The sequence below is a fragment of the Xenopus tropicalis genome, chromosome 3 (genome assembly GCF_000004195.4).
Source record: "Xenopus tropicalis strain Nigerian chromosome 3, UCB_Xtro_10.0, whole genome shotgun sequence".
Lineage (NCBI taxonomy): Eukaryota > Metazoa > Chordata > Amphibia > Anura > Pipidae > Xenopus > Xenopus tropicalis.
In genome coordinates, this window is record NC_030679.2 from 3,255,010 (window position 1) to 3,281,103 (window position 26,094).

Below are 26,094 nucleotides of genomic sequence, written 5' to 3' on the forward strand. Positions count from 1 at the left end.
GGGGCTGAGGGGAATGATGTATAACCCCATTACAGCGCTGCAGGATATGTCGGCTCTATATAAAGGCCAAGTAATACAATGACTGATTATTTCCCAGTTAGGGCAGAGCCGTCGGTGGATTCCTGCTGTAACAGCGGCTATGAATGGGCGACGCAGAAGATGGAGTGCACCCACCTGCCCCTCCTGTCCGACTCCAAGGAATGCAGGTGAGACCCCGCGGGGCAACAACATAAAATAAGGATTTCCCTCTCAGGAAGGTTAGCTTCCCCTTTAATCAGTAAGTTTGTCCCTGTGAGCCCTTCTCCAACCCGGTGTATAACCAGGTGCCCAGACCTAGGGGGGGTTAGGGGGCAAATAAAAGATTTCCTCCCTTGCCCCTGGGGGGGTATCTGCGCTGATACAGGGAATCACATACCCCCCCATAAATCCTGCCAAGTGGTCTGTACCAGGGGAATCTGGGGGCTGTACCGGCACTGGGGGGGTTCGGCCCAAGCCCTCGGCCAAAACAGCGGGAATTGTGTTATTAAAAGCAGAGAGAGAGGAAGAGAGGCCTCACCCCCAGCCGATTAGGAAATCCTTTGCCCCCGGGAATGAATCATAAGGAGATGAAAGGGCCGGGGGGGGGGGGTTGGAGGGAGGGCTGTTTGTTTAACTGACTTAATCCTTGTCTAGAAATAGTTTCTTCTCTGCTCATTGGCTGAGGCACAGAAACTGCCCCCTATCCGCTGCACAGGGGGTAGTAACTGTTATTTGTATCTGTCAGCCAATCAGCATCCACGTATCAACCTGTATTGACCACTCACATACGCCTGTGTTTGGGGACAGTAGGACAAGATGGGGACAGTAGGACAAGATGGGGACAGTAGGGCCAGATGGGGGCAGTAGGGCAAGATGGGGACAGTAGGCAAGAAGGCGACAGTAGGGCAAGATGGAGACAGTAGGACAAGATGGAGACAGATTAGGGCAAGATGGGACAGAGGCAAATGGAGACATAGGGCAAGATGGGAGACAGTACGGGCCAAGATGGGGACAGTAGGGCAGAGGGGGACAGTAGGGCAAGATGGAGACAGTAGGGGCAAGATGGGGAACAGTAGGGCAAGATGGGGACAGTAGGGCAAGATGGAGACAGATAGGGCCAAAGACTGGGGACAGTAGGGCAAGATGGGACAGTTAGGGACAAGATGGAGGACAGTAGGCAAGCATGGGGACAGTAGGGCAAGATGGGGACAGTAGGGGCAAGATGGGGACAGTAGGCAAGATGGGGACAGTAGGGCAGATGGAGACAGTTAGGCAAGATGAAGACAGTAGTGGCAAGATGGGGACAGCTAGGCAAGATGGGCGACAGTAGGGCAAGATTGGAACAGTAGGGCAAGATGGAAGACAGTAGGGCAAGATGGGACAGTAGGGCAAGATGGGGACAGGTAGGCCAAGATGGGGACAGTACGGGCCAAGATGGAGAACAGTAGGGCAAGATCGGGACAGTAGGGGCCAAGATGGGACAGTAGGCAGATTGGGGAAAGTAGGGACAAGATGGAGACAGTAGGGCAAGATGAAGACAGTGGGGGCAATGATGGCGGACAGTAGGGCAAGATGGGGACAGTAGGGCAAGATGGGGACAGTAGGGCAAGATGGAGACAGAGGGCAAGATTGAAGACAGTAGGGGCAAGAGGGGACAGTAGAGGCAGATGGACGAGGGCAAGATTGGGGACAAGTAGCCGGCAAGATGGGCGACAGTAGGGCAAGATGGAGACAGTAGGGCAACATGGACAGTATAGGGCAAATGGGGACAGTAGGGCAAGATGGGGAAAGTAGGGCAAGATGGAGACAGTAGGGCAAGAGAAGATAGTAGGGCAAGATGGGTGACAGTAGGCAAGATGGGGACAGTAGGCAAGATGGGACATGTAGCAAGATGGAGACAGTAGGGCAAGATGAGACAGTAGGGCAAGATGGGGCAGTGGGCAAGATGGGGACAGTGGGCAAGATGGGGGACAGTAGGGCAAGAGGGGACAGTTCAGGACAAGATGGGGACAGTAGGCGCAAGATGGGCGACAGTAGGGCAAGATGGGACAGGAGGGCAAGATGGGGACAGTAGGGCAAGATGGAGACAGTAGGCAAGAGGAGACAGTAGGGCAAGATGAATGATAGTAGGGCAAGATGGGGACAGTAGGGCAGATGGGACGTAGGGCAAGATGGGACAGTAGGGCAAAGATTGCGGGCAGTGGCAAGATGGGACAGTAGGGCAAGATCGGGCGACAGTAGGCAAGATGGGACAGTAGGGCAACGATGGGGACAGTAGGACAATTGGGCGACAGTAGGGCAAGATGGAGAACAGTAGGCAAGATGGGGACAGTTAGGGCAAGATGATGGACAGTAGGCAAGAGGAGGACAGTAGGGCAAGATGAAGGACAGTAGGGCAAGATGGGGACAGTAGGGCAATGATCGGGGACATAGGGCAAGAAGGAGACAGCGAGGGCAAGATGGGGACGATATGGGCAAGATGGGCGACAGTAGGGCAAGATGGAGACAGTAGGGCAATAGACGAAGAAGTTAGCGGCAGATTGGGGCAGTAGGGCAAGATGGGCGACAGTAGGGCAAATGGGGACAGTAGGCAAGATGGGGACAGTAGGCAAGATGGGGAGTAGGCAGATTTGGCAGTAGGCAAGAGGGACAGTTTAGGGCAATAGGGGACAGTGGGCAAGATGGGGACAGTAGGGGGCAAGAGTAGGGGACAGTAGGGCAAGATGGACAGGTAAGGGCAGATGGGGACAGTTAGGGCAAGATGAGGACAGTAGGGCAAGATGGAGACAGTAGAGGCAAGATTGAAGCATAGTAGGGCAAGATGCGGACAGTTAGGGCAAGATGGACAGTAGGGCAAGATGGACGAGTAGGGCAAAGATTGAGGCAGTAGGGCCAAGATGGGGACCAGTAGGGCAAATGGGGACAGTAGGGCAAGGATGGGGAACGTAGGGCAAGATGGGGACAGCTAGGCAAAGATGGCGGACAGTAGGAACCAAGATGGGACAGTAGCAAGATGGAGACAAGTAAGGGCAAGAGCGGGACAGTTAGGGCAAGATGCGGACAGTAGGGCAAATGGGACAGTAGGGCAAGATGGAGGACAGTAGACGGGCAAGATGGGGACAGTAGGGCAAGATGGGGACCAGCTAGGGCAAGATGGGGACAGTAGGGCCAAGATGGGGACAGCTAGGGCAAAGATTGGGGACAGTAGGGCAAGATGGGACAGTAGGGCAATGATGGAGACAGTAGGGCAAGATGGAACAGTATAGGGCAAATGGAACAGTAGGGGCCAAGATGGGGACAAGTAGGGCAAGATGGAGACAGTAGGGCAAGATTGTGAAGACAGTAGGGCAGATGGGGGACAGTAGGGCAAGATGGGGACAGCTAGGGCAAGATTGGGCAGTAGGGCAATGATGGGGACAGTAGGGCAAAGATGGACAGTAGGGCAAGATTGGCGGCAGTAGGGCAAGATTGGGACTAGTAGGCAAGATGGAGACAGTAGGGCAAGCATGGAGACAGTAGGGCAAGATGGGCAACAGTAGGGGCAGATGCGGGACAGTAGGGCAAGATGGGGACAGTAGGGCAAGATGGAGACAGTAGGACACCAAAGAACTGGGGACAGCCTAGGCAGATGGAGACAGTAGGGCAAGATGGGGACAGTAGGGCAAGATGGAGACAGTTTAGGGCAAGATGGAGACAGTAATTGCAAGAGGGGGACATATAGGGCAAGATGGAGACAGTAGGGCAAGATGGAGACCAGATACGGGCAAGATGGGGCAGTAGGGCAAGATGAGACCAGTAGACACCAAGATGGGGACAGTAGGTGCAGATGGAGACAGTAGGCAAGATTGGGCACAGAGGCGCAAAGATTGGGGACAGTAGGGCAAGATGGGCACGCTTAGCGGCAAGATGGCGACAGTAGGGCAAGATGGGGACAGTAGGCGCCAAGATGGAGACAGTAGCGACACCAAATGGGCGACAGTAAGGGGCAAGATGGAGACAGATAGGGTAAGATGGGGACAGATAGGGCAAGATGGAGGACAGTAGGGCAAGATGGAGACAGTAATGCAAGATGGACAGTAGGGCAAGATGGGACAGTTAGGCAAGATGGAGACAGTAGGCAAGATAGGGGACAGTAGGGCAAGATGGAGACCAGTAGAGACACAAAAGATGGGGTGACAGTAGGGCAAGATTGGAGACAGTAGCGCAAGATGGGGACAGTAGGGCAAGATGAGACAGTAGGGCAAGATGGAGAACGTAGGCAAGATGGGACAGTAGGGGCAAATGGGGAAGATAGGGGCAAAGATGGGGGACAGTTAGGCAAGATGCGGACAGTAGGGACACCAAGATGGGCGACAGTAGGGCAAGATGTAGGGACAGTAGGGCAAGATGGGGCAGTAGGACAAGATGGAGACAGTAGGAGGCAAGATGGGGACAGTAGGGCAAGATGGGGACAGTAGGGCAAGATGGGACAGTAGGGCAAGATGGGGAACAAGTAGGCAAGGATGGAGACAGTAGCAGATGAAGACAGTAGGGCAAGATGGGGACAGTTAGGGCAAGATGGGGACCAGTAGAGGCAAGATGGGCGACAGTAGCAAGAGGAGACAGTGGGCAAGATGGGACAGTAGGGCAAAGATGGGACAGTAGGGCAAGGATGGAGACAGTAGGGCAAGATGGGGACAGTAGGGCAAGATGGGACAGTAGGACAAAGGGAGGACAGTAGGACAAGAGGGGACAGTTAGGGCAAGTGGGACAGTAGCGGCAAGATGGGGACAGTAGGGCAAGATGGGGAACCAGTAGGGCAATGAATGGGACAGTAGTGGCAGCATGGAGACAGTAGGGCAAGATCTGAAGACAGTAGGGCAAGATGGGGACAGGTAGGGCCCAAGATGGGGGACAGTAGGCAAGATGGAGACAGTAGGGCCAGATGAAGACAGTAGGGCAAGATGGGGGAACGTAGGGCAAGATGGGCGACAGTAGGCAAGATGGGCGACATAGGCAAGATGGAGACAGTAGGGCAAGATGGGGACAGTAGGGCAAGATGGGGACAGTAGGGCAAGTGGGGAAGTAGGGCAAGATGGAGACAGTAGGGGCCAAGATGAAGACAGTAGGGCAGATGGGGACCAGTAGGCAAGATGCGGACAGCTAGGGCAAGATGGAGACAGTAGGCAAGATGAAGACAGTAGGGCAGATGGGGAACAGTAGGGCAAGAGGGGACAGTAGGCCAAGATGGGACAGTAGGGCCAAGATGGGGGGACAGTTTAGGGCAAGATGGAGACAGTAGGCAAAGAATGGGGACAGTAGGGCAAGATGGGACAGTAGGGCAAGATGGGAAAGTAGCGGCAAGATGGAGACAGTAGGCAAGATGAAGATAGTAGGCAAAGATGGGGACAGATAGGGCAAGATGGGCGACAGTTAGGGCAAAGATGGGCGACAGTAGGGCAAGATGAGACAGATAGGGCAAGATAGAAGACAGATGGGGCAAGATGGCCGGACAGTAGGGCAAGATGGGGACAAGTAGGCAAGATGGGCGACATTAGGGCAAGATGGGCGACAGTAGGACAGATGGGGAAGTAGGAGCAAGATGGACCAGTAGGGCAAGATGGGGACAGTAGGCAAGATGGGGACAGATTAGGGCAAGATGGAAAACAGTAGGGCAAGATGGAGACAGTAAGGGCAAGATGAAGAAGTAGGGCAGATTGGGGACATTTTAGGGCAAGATGCACAGTAGGCAAGATGGGGACAGTAGGGCAGATTGGGGCAGTAGGGCAAGAATGGGGACAGTTAGTGGGCAAGATGGGACAGTTAGGGCAAGATCGGCGACAGTAGGCTCAAGATGGGAGACAGTAGGGACAAGATGGGGACCCAGTAGGCAAGGATGGAGACAGTTAGGGCAAAGATGGACAGTAGGGCCAAGATGGGACAGTAGGGCAAGATGGAGGACAGGTAGGGCAAGATGAAGACAGGTAAGGGCAAGGATGGGGACAGTAGGGCAAAGAGGGCGACAGATTTAGGGCAAGATGAGACAGTTAGGGCAAGATGGGACAGTAGGCAAGATAGGGGACATTTAGGGCAAGATGGAGGACAGTAGGACAGATTGAAGGACAGTTATGGGCAAGATTGGGCCAGTAGGGCAAGATGGGGGACAGTAGGGCAAGATGGGACAGTAGGGGCCAAGATCGGGGGACAGTAGGGCAAGATTGGGACAGTAGGCAAGATTGGGCAGCTAGGGCAAGATGGGGACAGTAGGGCAAGATGGGGACAGTAGGGCAAACAAGATGGGGACGTAGGGCCCAAGATGGGGACAGTAGGGGCCAAGATGGAGAACAGTAGCGGCAGCATGTAGACAGGTTAGGGCAAGATGAGATAGTGGGCAAGATGGGCCGAAGTACGGGCAAGATGGGGACAGAGGCAAGATGGGAACAGTTTTAGGGCAAGAGTTGAGGCAGTTAGCGGCAAAGATGGAGGACAGTAGGGCAAGATGGGCGACAAGTAGGGCCAAGAATGGGGACAGTAATAGTGGCCAAGATGGGGACAGAGGCAATATGGGGACAGTAGGACAAGATGGACGTAGGGCAAGTGGAGACAGTAGGGCAAGATGGGACAGTAGGTGCAAGATGGCGGGACAGTAGGGCAAGGATCAGGGACAGTTAGGGCAAAGATGAGACAGTCTAGGGCAAGATGGGACAGTAGGGGCAAGTTGGGACAGTAGGGCAAGATGGGGACAGCTAGGGCAAGATGGGCGACAGTAGGGCAAGATGGGACAGTAGGGCAAATGGGACAGTAGGGCAGATGGAGACAGTAGGCAAGATGGGGACAGTAGCGGCAAATGGAGACAGTAGGGCAAGATGGAGACAGTTTAGGGCAAATGGAGACAGTAGGGGCAAGATGAGACAGTTAGGCAAATGAGACAGTAGGCAAGATGGGGACAGTTAGGCAAGATGGACGGCAGTAGGGCCAAGATGGGGACAGTAGGGCAAGATGGGACAGTAGGCCGCAAGATGGGGACAGATAGGGCAAGATGGGGACAGTAGGACACCAAGATTGGGGACAGTAGGGCAAAGATGAGACAAGTAGGGCAATGATGGGGACAGTAGGGCAAGATGGAGACAGTAGGGCCAAGATGGAGGACAGTAGGCAAAGATGGAGACAGTTAGGGCAAGATGGGGACAGTAGGGGCAAGTGGGCGACAGTTAGGGCAAGATGGAGACGTAGCGCAAGATGGAGACAGTAGGGCAAGATGGGAGGACAGTTAGGCGCAAGATGGGGACAGTAGGGCAAGATTGGAGACAGAGGACACCAAGATGGGCGACGTAGGGCAAGATGGAGACAGTAGGCAAGATGGGGACCAGTAGGGCAAGATGGAGACCGTTAGGACACCAAGATGGGGCACAGTAGGGGCAAGATGGAGACAGATTAGGGCCAAGATAGAGACAGTAGGACAAGATGAGGACCAGGGCAAGAGGGGGCACAGAGGGCAAGATGGGACAGTAGGGCAAGATTGGGGACAGATAGGGCAAGTGGGGACAGTAGGGCAGATGGAGACAGTAGGCAAGATGGGACAGATAGGGCAAGATGGGGACAGTAGGGCATAATGGGAGCTAGGACAAGATTTGGGGACAGGTAGGGCAAGATGGGCGACAGTAGAGGCAAGATGGGGACAGCTAAGGGCAAGATGGCGACAGTAGGCAAGATGGGGACGCTAGGGCAACGGGACAGTAGGACAAGATGGGGGACAGTAGGACAAGATGGAGACAGTAGGGGCAAGATGGGGACATAGGGCAAGATGGGACAGTAGGGCAAGATGGGGACACGTAGGGCAAGATTGGAGACAGTAGGAAAGATGGGGACAGCTAGGGCAAGATGGAACAGTAGGACAAGATGGAGACGTAGGACAAGATGGGCGACAGTAGGGCAAGATGAGACAGAATAGGGCAAGATGGAGACAGATTAGGACAAGATGGAACAGCTAGGACAAGATGGCAGACAGTAGGGCAAGTGGAGACAGTAGGACAAGATGGCGTGACAGTAGGACCAAGATGGAGGACGTTAGGGCAAGATGGAACAGTAGGACAGAATGGGGGACAGCTTAGGACAAGATGGCGGACAGTTTAGGGCAAGCATGGAGACATAGGGCAAGCATGGAGACAAGGTGGCGTTGAGACCCTACAGAGTCCGTGCTGCCTCAGTGTGCCCCATTTGATAAACATCCCTGGTTTGGTTTCACTGTACCCCAGACTCACCCAGGAGCAGTGCTGTATGAATCAGCTGGAGGATCTGCACTGCACCAACGGCATTACATCGCCATACGAGCACGAGGAATGCGACACCTCCGAAATTGAGGCAAATGCTACCTGTGAAGCCCGGTTCGTGAAGGTGTGTGAGAGGATTGTGGAACTGTAGTTTCTGAAAATAAATGCGAGTGTGCGGTATGCATTGGGTGGAACTCTGACCGTGGGGAAGAGAGCAGCCCACGTAGCAGGAAGTACAGAGAATCAGCAGCTCTGTACCTGGGTAAGTACTGGGGGAGATTGGAATTCACTTACCAGGGGGGGGTTCCTGCCTGACCCATGGGCGAAAGGGAGCAGCACCCGGAACAGGAAGTACAGAGAATCAGAACTCTGACCCTGGGTAAGACTGGGGGGAATTTGGATTCACTTACCCAGGGAGGGTTCCTGGCCTGGACCATGGGGGAAAGAGAGCAGCCCAGGAGGCAGGATAGTACAGAGAATTCAGAGCTCTGTACCTGGGTTAAGTACTGGGGGGGAGATTGGATTCACTACCCGAGGGGGGGTTCCTGTCTGCACCCATGGGAAAGAGAGCAGCCCAGGAGCAGGAGTACAGAGAATCAGACTCTGTGTACCTGGGTAAGTACTGGGGGGAGGATTGGATTCACTACCCAGGGGGAGGTTCCGCCTGACCATGGGAAAGAGAGCAGCCACAGGAGCAGGAAGTACAGAGATCAGAGTCTGTTACCTGGGTAAGACTGGGGGAGATTGGATCACTTACCCGGGGGTCCTGCCTGACCATGGGGGAAAGAGAGCAGCCCAGGGCAGAAGTATCAAGAATCAGAGCTCTTGTACCTGTGGATAAGTACGGGGGCGAGATTGTATTCACTTACCCGGAGGGGGGTTCCCTGCCTGACCATGGAAAGAGAGCAGCCCAGGAGCAGGAAGTACAGAGAATCAGAGCTCTGTACCTGGGTAAGTACTGGGGGGGGATTGGATTCACTTACCCGGTGGGGGGGGGTTCCTGCCTGACCATGGGAAAGAGAGCAGTAGGTGACAGTGCCCGTGTCTCTCCCAGCAGCGCTGCTGTAACTGCTGTTTGCTCGGAAGGACGGCCCAGACGCAGCGGGGCAGCTGTGAGAAGAGCATGTTCCTGGGGTACCAATGTGAGCAAGTGTTTAGGGCCTGCTGCGTCCGGGGCCAAGAGGGGTCCGACATCCCAAACCGGGACATCAGCAAAGATGAAGGTAATACTTTCACTTGGGTTGGCTCATCTGGGGCGGAGTTTGGCTGTTCAGGGGTGGGGTTGCACTCATTTAATGGATGATGTCATGCATTTGTTATATTTCCTCCTCAGCGCCGATACCCCACTCCGACAGCGAGGATCCTTACCTGAACGATCGGTGTCGAGGTGAGAAGTCTAATGGCGCGACTTCACTCGATAAATACTTCTATATAATATTACACGTATTAAGGGGGCTGTTCCTGCTGAATTGTGCTTAGTACAGGGGAATCCCTATGTGCCATAGTTTTATGGTATCTCTCTGTACAGGCTATGAGCAAACTGGGGCGCTGTTCCTGCTGAATTTGTGCTTAGTACAGGGGAATCACCTTATGCGACCATGTAATATTTGGTATCTCTCTGTACAGGCTTTATGAGCAAACCATAGGGGGCTGTTCCTGCGAATTGTGCTTATACAGGGGAATCCCTATGTGCCATAGTATGATGGTATCCTCTGTACAGGCTATGGGCAAACTTAGGGGCTGTCCTGCTGAATTGTGCTTAGTACACGGGAAATCCCGATGTGCCATAGTTTTATGGTTCTCTCTGTACAGGCTATGGGCAAACTTAGGGGGCGTCCTGCTGAATTGTGCTTAGTACAGGGAATCCTATGTGCCATATTTTAGGTATCTTCTCTGTACAGGCTATGGGCAACTTAGGGGGCTGTTCCTGCCTTTGAATTGTGCTTTAGTACAGGGGAATCCCTATGTGCCATATTTTTATGGTATCTCTCTGTTACAGGCTATGGGCAAACTTAGGGGCTGTTCCTGCTGAATTGACTGCCTTTAGTACAGGGGAATCCCTATGTGCCATAGTTTTATGGTATCTCTCTGTACAGGCTATGGGCAAACTTAGGGGGCTGTTCCTGCTGAATTGTGCTTAGTACAGGGGAATCCCTTTGTGCCATAGTTTGATGATGTCTCTCCGTTGCCAGGTGGGGGCCCCTGTACCCAGCAGTGCAGCGATACGGGCGTTAGCGTGGTCTGTTCCTGTTATTCAGGATTCCAACTCCAACCAGACGGCGTCTCTTGTGAAGGTATAACTTTGCCTTGATTTTATGTGCTCTCCTATCCCCCCTCCCAAATCCTACCCCCGATACAGAATTGGGGGCGGCGGGTTGGATAATCCTGACTGATTCCCATTGGCTATGTCAGGAACCGTGTGGGGTTACTGTTACCTTATAAGGGTTCAGGAAACCTACTTCAACCAATCAGCAGGCAGCATTTACTGGTCACCTGACTGGCAGCAATTACTTCATTGGTTGCTATGGGTTGCGAGTCTGAATGCAAAACGTACAACTTTTATTACATTAACCTTTCAGCCTACCCGCCATCAAACCTGCCAGGCTGTAATCTTCAACAGGAAGGAAGCAGAGCCAGTCACATGACTTTCAGGAAATAACGGTCCTTGCGAGCAGTTTAAGGGACTATAGGTTTTTCCACAGGATCGAAAAAAATATCTATTTTTACAGGCACAGCCCTGTTCTTTGGGGCATAACCCATCTATCTGGGGTATTTTATATTCGGTTGACAGTGTCCCTTTAATAGTTGCCCCCCTCAGGGGTTGGAAAGTAGAATCTCCATGGATACAGTCCCGGTGGGGTAACGTGCAGCGACTTGCCCCTTTGCTTTTGCCTAGATATCAATGAGTGTATCTCGGGGACCCACACGTGCAAGGTGGGGCAGGTGTGCATTAACCTGGTGGGGTCGTTCCGCTGCCAGAGGGAGGTGAACTGCGGCACGGGGTACGAACTGACGGAGGACAATAACTGCAAAGGTACATCGGCTCCGACCTGCAGGGGTAACTGCCGGGGGTGGGGGGTAGGTGTTATAGTCATGTTATACCCTCTTTATCCAGAAGGTGGCGATGTAGAGCTGTTGTTCTGTCTGCTTTACTCTCTCTGTTTTTCCATTGTCAGACATTGATGAATGTGCGACTGGAACTCACAACTGCCTCCCCAACTTCAACTGCCAGAACACCCCGGGATCATTCAGATGCCGACCCAAAGTGCAGTGCAGCAGCGGCTTCATACAGGATGCTCTGGGCAACTGCATTGGTAATGGGGGTACAGCTTATTGTGTGCCCAGAACATTCCTTCTCTGTATATTTGTATTTATACATATGGGTAGGGGGTGCCATAGTGTTTCCCTTAGACAGTACAGTATGGGGGTACAGCTTATTGTGTGCCCAGAGCTTTCCTTCTCTGTCTATTTGTATTTATCATATGGTAGGGGTGCATAGTGTTCCCTTAGACAGTACAGTATGGGGGTACAGCTTATTGTGGTCCCAGACTTCCTTCTGTATTTTGTTTTTATACATATGGGTGGGGGGTGCAAGTGTTTCCTTAGACAGTACAGTACAGTTATTGTGTGCCAGAGCATTCTTTCTGTAATTGTATTTATACATGGTAGAGGTGCATAGTGTTTCCTTAGCAGTACAGTGGGCGGTACAGTTATTGTGTGCCCAGAACATTCCTTCTCTGTATATTTGTATTTATACATATGGGTAGGGGGTGCCATAGTGTTTCCCTTAGACAGTAAGTATGGGGGTGAGCTTATGTGTGCCCAGAACATTCCCCTCTGTATATTTGTATTTATACATATGGTAGGGGGTGCCATAGTGTTTCCTTAGACAGATACAGTATGGGGTACAGCTTATTGTGTGCCCAGAACATTCCTTCTCTGTATATTTGTTATTTATACATATGGGTAGGGGGTGCCATAGTGTTTCCCTTAGACAGTACAGTATCGGGTACAGCTTATTGTGTGCCCAGAACATTCCCTCTCTGTATATTTGTATTTATACATATGGGTAGGGGGTGCCATAGTGTTTCCCTTAGACAGTACAGTAAGGGGGTACAGCTTATTGTGTGCCCAGAACATTCCGTCTCTGTATATTTGTATTTATACATATGGGTAGGAGTGCCATAGTGTTTCCCTTAGACAGTACAGTATGGGGGTACAGCTTATTGTGTGCCAGAACATTCCTTCTCTGTATATTTGTTTTTATAACATATTGGGTAGGGGGGGTGCCATAGTGTTTCCCTTAGACAGTACAGTAATGGGGGTACAGCTTAATTGTGTGCCCAGAACATTCCTCTCTGTATATTGGTATTATACATATGGGTAGGGGGTGCCATAGTGTTTCCCTTAGACAGTACAGTATGGGGTACAGCTTATTGTGTGCCCAGAACATTCCCTCTCTGTATATTGTATTTATACATATGGGTAGGGGGTGCCATAGTGTTCCCTTTAGACAGTACAGTATGGGGGTACAGCTTAATTGTGTGCCAGAAACATCCTCTCTGTATATTTGTATTTATACATATGGGTAGGGGGTGCCATAGTGTTTCCCTTAGACAGTACAGTATGGGGGTACAGCTTATTGTGTGCCCAGAACATTCCTTCTCTGTATATTTGTATTTATACATATGGGTAGGAGGTGCCATAGTGTTTCCCTTAGACAGTACAGTATGGGGGTACAGCTTATTGTGTGCCCAGAACATTCCCTCTCTGTATATTTGTATTTATACATATGGGTAGGAGGTGCCATAGTGTTTCCCTTAGACAGTACAGTATGGGGGTACAGCTTATTGTGTGCCCAGAACATTCCTTCTCTGTATATTTGTATTTATACATATGGGTAGGAGGTGCCATAGTGTTTCCCTTAGACAGTACAGTATGGGGGTACAGCTTATTGTGTGCCCAGAACATTCCCTCTCTGTATATTTGTATTTATACATATGGGTAGGGGGTGCCATAGTGTTTCCCTTAGACAGTACAGTATGGGGGTACAGCTTATTGTGTGCCCAGAACATTCCCTCTCTGTATATTTGTATTTATACATATGGGTAGGGGGTGCCATAGTGTTTCCCTTAGACAGTACAGTATGGGGGTACAGCTTATTGTGTGCCCAGAACATTCCTTCTCTGTATATTTGTATTTATACATATGGGTAGGGGGTGCCATAGTGTTTCAAGTGGTGGGTGGGGCTTATTTTATTCCCAGAATAACTGAACTCTCTCTATTTGCCCCAATCAGATATCAATGAGTGCGTGAGTGTTAATGCCCCGTGCCCCCCAGGACAGACCTGTATTAACACAGAAGGTTCCTATACCTGCCAGCGACATGTGGTGAACTGTGGGCGGGGCTATCATCTGAGCGCCGACGGCACAAAGTGTGAAGGTGAGGGGGAGGGACACAAAAGTCACATGTCCCTTCAGGGGATCTGGTCCTGGGTGTATGTCAAAAATCCCTGCCACAAAGCAGGACAGGACTGCAGTGGTTTGACAGACAGGAAATAGTCATAGTCACATGACAGCCAGGAAACTCCTCCCCCAATGCTGACAGAAACGATGCCAATAACTTGCCCAAACCATGTGACTTTACACAAACTCAAGCAAAAGCAAATCTTTTTAAATTGTTCATATGGCTCCACCAATCAGGATGCACTGTTGCTTTCTTGTTGCTAGGCAGAATAGAAATATCACACATTGGTTTCAAGCAAAAGTAAATCTTAATTATTCATACAGCTCCACCAATCAGGATCCATTGTTGCTTTCTTGTTGCTAAATGCCAAATGCCTTGGCATTTTTGGGTTTTGCTTGTCGGCACAGCCATGTAGGGGTTCTGTATGTACCCCCTGCTGTGGGGCAGTTGGGCAATCCTTGTCCGACCCTTCTACAGCCTCACCCTTCAGTCAGTTGCTCGGTAGGGAGGGAATACTCCCCCTTATTAGGCCTGAGGGTAACAATCCTGGCACTGCCCCCTGGCAGGGAAACCCAGACCCACAGGGGACTGTCTCTTAAAGGCGCAGTCACTGCTCAAAGAGAAATCATTTCAACCAATGGGGGTGTCTGTTATTCTCCATCCGCTGCAGATATAAATGAGTGTTCCAGCACCCAGAACCCTTGTGGCGACGGGCACGGCTGTGTGAATGTGCCGGGGTCCTACCGATGCGACTGCCGAACGGGATATAACTTTGACCCCCTAAGCAGGACATGTATTGGTATGTATAACCCCTTCCTATGCTGATGGTGAGATCTCCTTTCCTCCCCACCCCAAATGAATCACTCATTCCCCCTCTCTGGGTAGGGAACCCCATAACCTGACTGCCCTTACAGTAAGGAACCCCTTCCTATGCTGATGGTGAGATCCCCTTTCCTCCCCACCCCCAATGAATCACTCATTCCCCCTCTCTGGGTAGGGAACCCCATAACCTGACTGCCCTTACAGTATGGAACCCCTTCCTATGCTGATGGTGAGATCCCCTCCCCCCCCCCAATGTATCACTCATTCCCCCTCTCTGGGTAGGGAATCCCATAACCTGACTGCCCTTACAGTAAGGAACCCCTTCCTATGCTGATGGTGAGATCCCCTTTCCTCCCCACCCCCAATGTATCACTCATTCCCCCTCTCTGGGTAGGGAATCCCATAACCTGACTGCCCTTACAGTAAGGAGCCCCTTCCTATGCTGATGGTGAGATCCCCTTTCCTCCCCACCCCCAATGAATCACTCATTCCCCCTCTCTGGGTAGGGAATCCCATAACCTGACTGCCCTTACAGTAAGGAACCCCTTCCTATGCTGATGGTGAGATCCCCTTTCCTCCCCACCCCCAATGTATCACTCATTCCCCCTCTCTGGGTAGGGAACCCCATAACCTGACTGCCCTTACAGTAAGGAACCCCTTCCTATGCTGATGGTGAGATCTCCTTTCCTCCCCACCCCCAATGTATCACTCATTCCCCCTCTCTGGGTAGGGAACCCCATAACCTGACTGCCCTTACAGTAAGGAACCCCTTCCTATGCTGATGGTGAGATCCCCTTCCCCCCCCACCCCCAATGTATCACTCATTCCCCCTCTCTGGGTAGGGAATCCATAACCTGACTGCCCTTACAGTAAGGAACCCCTTCCTATGCTGATGGTGAGATCCCCTTTCCTCCCACCCCCAATGTATCACTCATTCCCCCTCTCTGGGTAGGGAACCCCATAACCTGACTGCCCTTACAGTAAGGAACCCCTTCCTATGCTGATGGTGAGATCCCCTTTCCTCCCCACCCCCAATGTATCACTCATTCCCCCTCTTTGGTAGGGAACCCCATAACCTGACTGCCCTTACAGTAAGGAACCCCTTCCTATGCTGATGGTGAGATCCCCTTTCCTCCCCACCCCCAATGTATCACTCATTCCCCTCTTTTGGTAGGGAACCCCATAACCTGACTGCCCTTACAGTAAGGAACCCCTTCCTATGCTGATGGTGAGATCCCCTTTCCTCCCCACTCCCAATGTATCACTCATTCCCCCTCTTTTGGTAGGGAACCCCATAACCTGACTGCCCTTACAGTAAGGAACCCCTTCCTATGCTGATGGTGAGATCCCCTTTCCTCCCCACCCCCAATGTATCACTCATTCCCCCTCTCTGGGTAGGGAACCCCATAACCTGACTGCCCTTACAGTAAGGAACCCCTTCCTATTCTGATGGTGAGATCCCCTTTCCTCCCCACCCCCAATGTATCACTCATTCCCCCTCTCTTGGTAGGGAACCCCATAACCTGACTCCCCTTACAGTAAGGAACCCCTTCCTATGCTGATGGTGAGATCCCCTTTCCTCCCCACCCCCAATGTATCACTCATTCCCCCTCTCTGGGTAGGGAACCCCATAACCTGACTGCCCTTACAGTAAGGAACCCCTTCCTATGCTGATGGTGAGATCCCCTTTCTCCCCCACCCCCAATGTATCACTCATTCCCCCTCTCTGGGTAGGGAACCCCATAACCTGACTGCCCTTACAGTAAGGAACCCCTTCCTATGCTGATGGTGAGATCCCCTTTCCTCCCCACCCCCAATGTATCACTCATTCCCCCTCTCTTGGTAGGGAACCCCATAACCTGACTGCCCTTACAGTAAGGAACCCCCTTCCTATGCTGATGGTGAGATCCCCTTTCCTCCCCATTGGCAGATATAAATGAGTGCAGGGGGTACCCAGGACGGGTCTGCGCCCACAAGTGTGAAAACACGGCCGGGTCGTTTTTCTGCAGCTGCTCCACTGGGTTCAAGTTGGCCTTGGATGGCAGATCGTGTGAAGGTGAGTTATAACCAATTAAAGGGGAACTTCGCCCAAACACATGACCCACATATGAGCATTATCCCCTCTCCTGTTTAGATGTGGACGAATGCAGTAACAATCCCTGCAGCCAGGAGTGCGCTAACGTGTACGGATCGTACCAGTGTTACTGCCGGCGGGGGTACCAGCTGAGCGACGTGGATGGCATCACGTGTGAAGGTAACGTGCCCTCGATTCCCCCCCATGTAGGGACTTGGTACGTTCCACTCTCAGGGAGCAGATGCGGGAATTGAGGTTTTGTTGCCCTTGAGAAAGCTAAAGGGTAACTATCCCCACGCCGTCTCATGTCTTTTCCCTCCGGCCGCAGATATCGACGAGTGCGCGCTGCCCACTGGGGGCCACATATGCTCCTACCGGTGCAACAACGTTCCAGGCAGCTTCCGCTGCTCCTGCCCCCCGAGCGGGTACACACTGGCGCCCAACGGCCGCAACTGCCAAGGTAAATGGGTCGAGTGGGGTAGGGAACCCCATAACCTGACTGCCCTTACAGTAAGGAACCCCTTCCTATGCTGATGGTGAGATCCCCTTTCCTCCCCACCCCCAATGTATCACTCATTCCCCCTCTCTTGGTAGGGAACCCCATAACCTGACTGCCCTTACAGTAAGGAACCCCTTCCTATGCTGATGGTGAGATCCCCTTTCCTCCCCACCCCCAATGTATCACTCATTCCCCCTCTCTTGGTAGGGAACCCCATAACCTGACTGCCCTTACAGTAAGGAACCCCTTCCTATGCTGATGGTGAGATCCCCTTTCCTCCCCACCCCAATGTATCACTCATTCCCCCTCTCTTGGTAGGGAACCCCATAACCTGACTGCCCTTACAGTAAGGAACCCTTCCTATGCTGATGGTGAGATCCCTTTCCTCCCCCCCCAATGTATCACTCATTCCCCCTCTCTGGGTAGGGAACCCCATAACCTGACTGCCCTTACAGTAAGGAACCCATTCCTATGCTGATGGTGAGATCCCCTTTCCTCCCCACCCCCAATGAATCACTCATTCCCCCTCTCTGGGTAGGGAATCCCATAACCTGACTGCCCTTACAGTAAGGAACCCCTTCCTATGCTGATGGTGAGATCCCCTTTCCTCCCCACCCCCAATGTATCACTCATTCCCCCTCTCTTGGTAGGGATTCCATAACCTGACTGCCCTTACAGTAAGGAACCCCTTCCTATGCTGATGGTGAGATCCCCTTTCCTCCCCACCCCCAATGTATCACTCATTCCCCTCTCTGGGTAGGGAATCCCATAACCTGACTGCCCTTACAGTAAGGAACCCCTTCCTATGCTGATGGTGAGATCCCCTTTCCTCCCCACCCCCAATGTATCACTCATTCCCCTCTCTGGGTAGGGAATCCCATAACCTGACTGCCCTTACAGTAAGGAACCCCTTCCTATGCTGATGGTGAGATCCCCTTTCCTCCCCACCCCCCAATGTATCACTCATTCCCCCTCTCTGGGTAGGAAATCCCATAACCTGACTGCCCTTACAGTAAGGAACCCCTTCCTATGCTGATGGTGAGATCTCCTTTCCTCCCCACCCCCAATGAACTTTTTCTAGAATAAAGGCCTAGAATGTTCCAGCGCTGGGGTTCTACTGGCCAAGTGAAGGCTGCAGTGGTTTTGCCCCGTTGGTTTAAGTAAATGTGATCATTGTGCCCCCCCTCGTTACAGATGTGGACGAATGCGTCACCGGCAACCACAACTGCTCCGACACCGAGACCTGCTTCAATATCCAGGGGGGGTTCCGCTGCCTTTCCTTCGACTGCCCCAAGAACTACCGCAAAACCGGCAACACGTAAGTGACTCTCTTTAAAGGGGAACTTTACCCAATTTTCTTAAAAAATATAATTCTAAGCATCTTCCCTGCATCCCTTTCTGTTCTGACTCTTGAAACAATGTAGCAGAAGCCTCCAGGTCTCCTCCATGTCTGTTCTCCGTTGTTTCAGGAGTCAGAGCCAGCAGTGCAGAGAATATAAACAGCACTGATTTAGAACTGATGGAGCATTGTGGGTAATAATATACTTTTCATATAAAGTCAGTCCCACCAAGGGTAACATGAGTCTGTAGCTGGGGGCAGACTGGCACCTACACCTGCCTAGGGCACCCTGTGGGTGCTGTGGCTCAGTACCACCAGCAGGTGTCTCTCTTTCACCAGGACCCTAAAGGGGGTGTTTCATTTGTATGGCAATAAAGAGGAAAAGAAGAAAAAAAGCTTTAGTTACCCTTTACGTAAAATCAAGTAAATGCCATTGCACAGTGCAGGGCGACACCTGCTGGCAGACCCGGAGAAATGCGCCCCTTGCATTAAACTCTGTTCTGTTTGAAGAACTTTGGGGAGACGTTTCCTTTCTGTTTGTAGGACTTTGGGGAGACGTTTCCTTTCTGTTTGTAGAACTTTGGGGAGATGTTTCCTTCCTGTTTGTAGAACTTTGGGGTGACGTTTCCTTCCTGTTTGTAGAACTTTGGGGAGACGTTTCCTTCCTGTTTGTAGGACTTTGGGGAGACGTTTCCTTCCTGTTTGTAGAACTTTGGGGAGACGTTTCCTTTCTGTTTGTAGGACTTTGGGGAGACGTTTCCTTTCTGTTTGTAGAACTTTGGGGAGATGTTTCCTTCCTGTTTGTAGAACTTTGGGGTGACGTTTCCTTCCTGTTTGTAGAACTTTGGGGAGACGTTTCCTTCCTGTTTGTAGGACTTTGGGGAGACGTTTCCTTCCTGTTTGTAGAACTTTGGGAGACGTTCTTTTGTAGGACTTTGGGGAGACGTTTCCTTTCTGTTTGTAGGACTTTGGGAGACGTTTCCTTTCTGTTTGTAGAACTTTGGGGAGACGTTTCCTTCCTGTTTGTAGAACTTTGGGGAGACGTTTCCTTCCTGTTTGTAGAACTTTGGGGAGATGTTTCCTTTCTGTTTGTAGGACTTTGGGGAGACGTTTCCTTTCTGTTTGTAGAACTTTGGGGTGACGTTTCCTTTCTGTTTGTAGGACTTTGGGGAGACGTTTCCTTTCTGTTTGTAGGACTTTGGGGAGACGTTTCCTTTCTGTTTGTAGGACTTTGGGCAGATGTTTCCTTCCTGTTTGTAGAACTTTGGGGAGATGTTTCCTTCCTGTTTGTAGAACTTTGGGGAGACGTTTCCTTTCTGTTTGTAGGACTTTGGGGAGACGTTTCCTTTCTGTTTGTAGAACTTTGGGGAGACGTTTCCTTCCTGTTTGTAGGACTTTGGGGTGACGTTTCCTTCCTGTTTGTAGGACTTTGGGGTGACGTTTCCTTTCTGTTTGTAGGACTTTGGGCAGATGTTTCCTTCCTGTTTGTAGAACCTGTTTTCCTTTCTGTTTGTAGAACTTTGGGGAACGACGTTTCCTTTCTGTTAGAACTTTGGGGAGATGTTTCCTTTCTGTTTGTAGGACTTTGGGGAGATGTTTCCTTTCTGTTTGTAGAACTTTGGAGACGTTTCCTTTCTGTTTGTAGGACTTTGGGAGATGTTTCCTTTCTGTTTGTAGAACTTTGGGGAGACGTTTCCTTTCTGTTTGTAGGACTTTGGGCAGATGTTTCCTTTCTGTTTGTAGGACTTTGGGGAGATGTTTCCTTTCCTTTCTGTTTGTAGAACTTTGGGGAGACGTTTCCTTTCTGTTTGTAGGACTTTGGGGAGATGTTTCCTTTCTGTTTGTAGAACTTTGGGGAGACGTTTCCTTCCTGTTTGTAGGACTTTGGGGAGACGTTTCCTTTCTGTTTGTAGAACTTTGGGAAACGTTTTGGGGTGACGTTTCCTTTCTGTTTGTAGAACTTTGGGGTGACGTTTCCTTTCTGTTTGTATAACTTGTTTCCTTTCTGTTTGTAGAACTTTGGGGTGACGTTTCCTTTCTGTTTGTAGAACTTTGGGGTGACGTTTCCTTTCTGTTTGTAGAACTTTGGGGTGACGTTTCCTTTCTGTTTGTAGAACTTTGGGGAGACGTTTCCTCCTTTCGTTTGTAGAACTTTGGGGTGACGTTTCCTTTCTGTTTGTAGAACTTTGGGGAGACGTTTCTTTCTGTTTGTAGGACTTTGGGGAGATGTTTCCTTCTGTTTGTAGAACTTTGGGGAGATGTTTCCTTTCTGTTTGTAGAACTTTGGGGAGACGATTCCTTTCTGTTTGTAGGACTTTGGGGAGATGTTTCCTTTCTGTTTGTAGAACTTTGGGGAGACGTTTCCTTTCTGTTTGTAGGACTTTGGGCAGATGTTTCCTTCCTGTTTGTAGAACTTTGGGGAGACGTTTCCTTTCTGTTTGTAGGACTTTGGGCAGATGTTTCTTTCTGTTTGTAGGACTTTGGGGAGATGTATTCCTTTCTGTTTGTAGAACTTTGGGGTGATGTTTCCTTTCTGTTTGTAGAACTTTGGGGTGACGTTTCCTTTCTGTTTGTAGAACTTTGGGGAGACGTTTCCTTTCTGTTTGTAGAACTTTGGGGAGACGTTTCCTTTCTGTTTGTAGAACTTTGGGGAGACGTTTCCTTTCTGTTTGTAGAACTTTGGGGTGACGTTTCCTTTCTGTTTGTAGAACTTGGTGACGTTTCCTTTCTGTTTGTAGGACTTTGGGGAGACGTTTCCTTTCTGTTTGTAGGACTTTGGGGAGACGTTTCCTTTCTGTTTGTAGAACTTTTGTGGGAAGACGTTTCCTTTCTGTTTGTAGAACTTTGAGATGGGGTGACGTTTCCTTTCTGTTTGTAGAACTTTGGGGAGACGTTTCCTTTCTGTTCGTAGAACTTTGGGGTGACAGTTTTTCTTTCTGTTTGTTGGACTTGGGGTAACATTTCCTTTATGTTTGTAGGACATTTGGGGGGTGATGATATTTTGTTTCCCTTTTTTGGATTTGGGGTAACAAAATTTCCTTTCTGTTTGTAGAACTTTGGGGAGACGTTTCCTTTCTGTTTGTAGGACTTTGGGGTGACGTTTCCTTTCTGTTTGTAGGACTTTGGGGTGACGTTTCCTTTCTGTTTGTAGAACTTTGTGGTGACAAAGTTTCCTTTCTGTTCGCAGAACGTTGGGGTCACAACCTTTCCTTTCCTTTTTATGGAACTATGGGGAGATGTTTCCTTTCTGTTTGTAGAACTTTGGGGAGATGTTTCCTTTCTGTTTGTAGAACTTTGGGGTGACGTTTCCTTTCTGTTTGTAGAACTTTGGGGTGACGTTTCCTTTTCTGTTTGTTGGACTTGGGGTGACATTTCCTTTATGTTTGTAGGACATCTGGGGTGATAATATTTTGTTTCCCTTTTTTGGATTTGGGGTAACAAAATTTCCTTTTTGTTTGTAGAACTTTGGGGTGATGTTTCCTTTCTGTTTGTAGAACTTTGGGGAGATGTTTCCTTTCTGTTTGTAGAACTTTGGGGAGATGTTTCCTTTCTGTTTGTAGAACTTTGGGGAGATGTTTCCTTTCTGTTCGTAGAACTTTGGGTGACAGTTTTCTTTCTGTTTGTTGGACTTGGGGTGACATTTCCTTTATGTTTAACGTAGGACGTTGGGGTGATGATATTTCTTGTTTCCCTTTTTGGATTTGGGGTAACAAAATTTCCTTTCTGTTTGTAGAACTTTGGGGTGATGGTTTCCTTTCTGTTTGTAGAACTTTTGGGTGACGGTTCCTTTCTGTTCGTAGAACTTTGGGTGACAGTTTTCTTTCTGTTTGTTGGACTTGGGGTGACATTTCCTTTATGTTTGTAGGACATTGGGGTGATGATATTTTGTTTCCCTATTTTAGGATATGGGGTAACAAATTTTCCTTTCTGTTTGTAGAACTTCGAGGTGACGTTTCCTTTCTGTTTGTAGAACTTTGGGGAGACGTTTCCTTTCTGTTTGTAGAACTTTGGGGTGACTTTCCCTTTCTGTTTGTAGAACTTTGGGGTTATGTTTCCTTTCTGTTTGTTGGACTTGGGGTGACATTTCCTTTATGTTTGTAGGACATTGGGGTGATGATATTTTGTTTCCCTTTTTTGGATTTGGGGTAACAAAATTTCCTTTCTGTTTGTAGAACTTTGGGGTGATGGTTTCCTTTCTGTTTGTAGAACTTTGGGGAGACGTTTCCTTTCTGTTTGTAGAACTTCGAGGTGACGTTTCCTTTCTGTTTGTAGGACTTTGGGGAGATGTTTCCTTTCTGTTTGTAGAACTTTGGAGTGACTTTCCCTTTCTGTTTGTAGAACTTTGGGGTGACGTTTCCTTTCTGTTTGTTGGACTTGGGGTGACATTTCCTTTATGTTTGTAGGACATTGGGGTGATGATATTTTGTTTCCCTTTTTTTTTGGATTTGGGGTAACAGAATTTCCTTTCTGTTTGTAGAACTTTGGGGAGATGTTTCCTTCCTGTTTGTAGGACAATCTGTTTTGGGGTGACATTTCCTTTCTGTTTGTAGAACTTTGGGGAGATGTTTCCTTTCTGTTTGTAGGACTTTGGGGTGACTTCCTTTCTGTTTGTAGGACTTTGGGGAGATGTTTCCTTCCTGATTGTAGGACTTTGGGGTGACATTTCCTTTCTGTTTGTAGAACTTTGGGGAGATGTTTCCTTTCTGTTTGTAGGACTTTGGGGTGACGTTTCCTTTCCGTTTGTAGAACTTTGGGGAGATGTTTCCTTTCTGTTTGTAGGACTTTGGGAGATGTTTCCTTTCTGTTTGTAGGACTTTGGGGAGATGTTTCCTTTCTGTTTGTAGGACTTTGGGGAGACGTTTCCTTCCTGTTTGTAGAACTTTGGGGAGACGTTTCCTTTCTGTTTGTAGGACTTTGGGGAGATGTTTCCTTCCTGTTTGTAGGACTTTGGGGAGATGTTTCCTTCCTGTTTGTAGGACTTTGGGGAGACGTTTCCTTCCTGTTTGTAGAACTTTGGGGAGACGTTTCCTTTCTGTTTGTAGGACTTTGGGGAGATGTTTCCTTCCTGTTTGTAGGACTTTGGGGAGATGTTTCCTTCCTGTTTGTAGGACTTTGGGGAGATGTTTCCTTTCTGTTTGTAGAACTTTGGGGAGATGATTCCTTCCTGTTTGTAGGACTTTGGGGAGATGATTCCTTCCTTTTTGTAGGACTTTGGGGAGATGTTTCCTTTCTGTTTGTAGGACTTTGGGGAGACATTTCCTTTCTGCTTGTAGGACTTTGGGGAGATGTTTCCTTCCTGTTTGTAGGACTTTGGGGTGACGTTTCCTTTCTGTTTGTAGGACTTTGGGGAGATGTTTCCTTTCTGCTTGTAGGACTTGGGGAGACGTTTCCTTTCTGTTTGTAGGACTTTGGGGAGATGTTTCCTTTCTGTTTGTAGGACTTTGGTGTGACGTTTCCTTCCTGTTTGTAGCACTTTGGGGTGACGTTTCCTTCCTGTTTGTAGCACTTTGGGGTGACGTTTCCTTTTGTAGCACTTTGGGGAGATGTTTCCTTCCTGTTTGTAGCACTTTGGGAGACGTTTCCTTTTTGTTTGTTGCACTTTGGGGAGACGTTTCCTTTCTGTTTGTAGAACTTTGGGGTGACGTTTCCTTCCTGTTTGTAGCACTTTGGGGAGATGTTTCCTTCCTGTTTGTAGGACTTTGGGGAGATGTTTCCTTTCTGTTTGTAGGACTTTGGGGAGATGTTCCTTTCTGTTTGTAGGACTTTGGGGTGACATTTCCTTTCTGTTTGTAGAACTTTGGAGAGATGTTTCCTTTCTGTTTGTAGGACTTTGGGGAGATGTTTCCTTTCTGTTTGTAGGACTTTGGGGAGATGTTTCCTTCCTGTTTGTAGGACTTTGGGGAGACGTTTCCTTCTGTTTGTAGGATTTGGGAGATGTTTCCTTCCTGTTTGTAGCTTCCTTCCTGTTTGTAGGACTTTGGGGAGATGTTTCCTTCCTGTTTGTAGAACTTTGGGGAGATGTTTCCTTTCTGCTTGTAGGACTTTGGGGAGATGTTTCCTTTCTGTTTGTTGCACTTTGGGAGACGTTTCCTTTCTGTTTGTTGCACTTTGGGGTGACGTTTCCTTCCTGTTTGTAGCACTTTGGGGAGATGTTTCCTTCCTGTTTGTAGGACTTTGGGGAGATGTTTCCTTTCTGTTTGTAGAACTTTGGGGAGATGTTTACTTTCTGTTTGTAGGACTTTGGGGAGATGTTTCCTTTCTGTTTGTAGGACTTTGGGGAGATGTTTCCTTTCTGTTTGTAGGACTTTGGTGTGATGTTTCCTTCCTGTTTGTAGCACTTTGGGGAGATGTTTCCTTCCTGTTTGTAGCACTTTGGGGAGACGTTTCCTTTCTGTTTGTTACACTTTGGAGAGACGTTTCCTTTCTGTTTGTTGCACTTTGGAGAGACGTTTCCTTTCTGTTTGTTGCACTTTAGGGCACGGACTCCACTAATCCATAATCCTTGACCCTGGATTAGTTGCCGTTCCTAAGAATGTAACCAATGTCGAACTAAAACTCCCAGCAGTCGCTAGGATGCAGGGAGTTGTAATATGAAGGGTAACAGGCTGATCCACTTGAGACCAAATGGGCCGGGGTTGTTACTGGACAGGAATAACTGGCACCGCCCCCCGTTGGGACCAATGGCTGCTGAGCTGTTGCTGGCGCTTTGTGAGCTGTTTTGCTTCTCATTGTTACTAATAGAGGCCCCGCCCTGGGGGCAGTGTTTGTTCCTTTGCCCCTCCCTCCCGCCCCGCTGCCCCACCCCACGCTTGCTCGCTTCACGTGCATTAATTCTCTTCTTGTCTTGTCTTTTCCCTTTTCTTGCAGTCGCTGTGAGCGCTTGCCTTGCATTGATCCCGAATGCCAGCACCTCCCCCTGAGAATTACCCACCACCAACTCACCTTCCCCACCAACATCCAAGCCCCCACCGACATTTTCCGCATGGGCCCCTCCCACTCTCTCCCCGGCGACGACATTCAGCTGTCCATCACCAGCGGTAACGAGAGGGACTATTTTGCCACCAAATACGTCAACGCCCACAGCGGCCTAATCTCGGTGCAGCAGCCAATAGCGGAGCCGCAGGACATCCTCCTCACCATTCAGATGAGCCTCACTCGATACGGGACTCTCAGCACCTTTATAGCCAAACTGCATGTCTTTGTGACGCCGGAGCTTTGATTGGGGGAGGGGCCTGCACCCCCGCTCTGCTCGCTTTCTAGAGCCAATAAAGTTTTAGCTTGTTGCATGGCGCTGTGGGTTTGGCTTCTGTACAGAACAACGGCTCTTCTTGTCCTTTGTCCACTTTTTTCCCTCCTTTTACGCTCGGTTTAGGATTCCTGCGCCTGTCACATGACTTAGTCCCGCCTCTAACGGTCCCATTAAAGGGGTAGTTCACCTTTCAAATTAACTTTTAATATGATGTCATTGCCATTGGCCTTCATTTGTTTTCATTTATTGTTTTTTCTTCAGTTATTTAGTGTTTCGTTCAGCAGCTATCCGGTCGCTAGTGTCCTGTTTCCGTTGGCAACCAGCCAGTGGTTTGAATGAGAGACTGGTATATGAATAGGGGAGGGGCTGAATAGAAAG

At 49.8% G+C, this 26,094-nt stretch overlaps 1 protein-coding gene across 4 annotated transcripts; it reads left to right on the top strand.

The window, feature by feature from the left end:
• Window positions 1-63: 63 nt before the first annotated feature.
• Window positions 64-25,757, top strand: fbln1 (fibulin 1). Of its 4 annotated transcripts, none has more exons than XM_031898475.1 (14): window positions 64-206; window positions 8,253-8,391; window positions 9,322-9,490; window positions 9,601-9,654; window positions 10,460-10,561; window positions 11,164-11,301; window positions 11,444-11,581; window positions 13,566-13,709; window positions 14,404-14,532; window positions 16,486-16,611; window positions 16,690-16,809; window positions 16,958-17,089; window positions 18,323-18,446; window positions 25,335-25,757. In XM_031898475.1, exons 1-14 carry the CDS (start codon window positions 79-81, stop codon window positions 25,684-25,686), a joined length of 1,995 nt encoding a protein of 664 aa, XP_031754335.1. In that variant the 5' UTR covers window positions 64-78; the 3' UTR covers window positions 25,687-25,757. The 4 variants fall into 4 exon arrangements, with proteins under 4 accessions (XP_031754335.1, XP_031754336.1, XP_031754337.1 ...); XM_031898476.1 differs by having other exon boundaries at window positions 9,325-9,490; XM_031898477.1 differs by lacking the exon at window positions 11,164-11,301.
• Window positions 25,758-26,094: the final 337 nt, after the last annotated feature.

What these genes read in the sequence shown, in the direction of transcription:
- fbln1 (XM_031898475.1), top strand. Translation starts at nt 79, where the DNA reads ATGACTGATTATTTCCCAGTTAGGGCAGAGCCGTCGGTGGATTCCTGC. An exon ending in CCTGAACGATCGGTGTCGAG is followed by an intron (nt 9,655 to 10,459) that starts GTGAGAAGTCTA and finishes CTCCGTTGCCAG; the next exon opens with GTGGGGGCCCCTGTACCCAG. An exon ending in GGAGGACAATAACTGCAAAG is followed by an intron (nt 11,302 to 11,443) that starts GTACATCGGCTC and finishes TTCCATTGTCAG; the next exon opens with ACATTGATGAATGTGCGACT.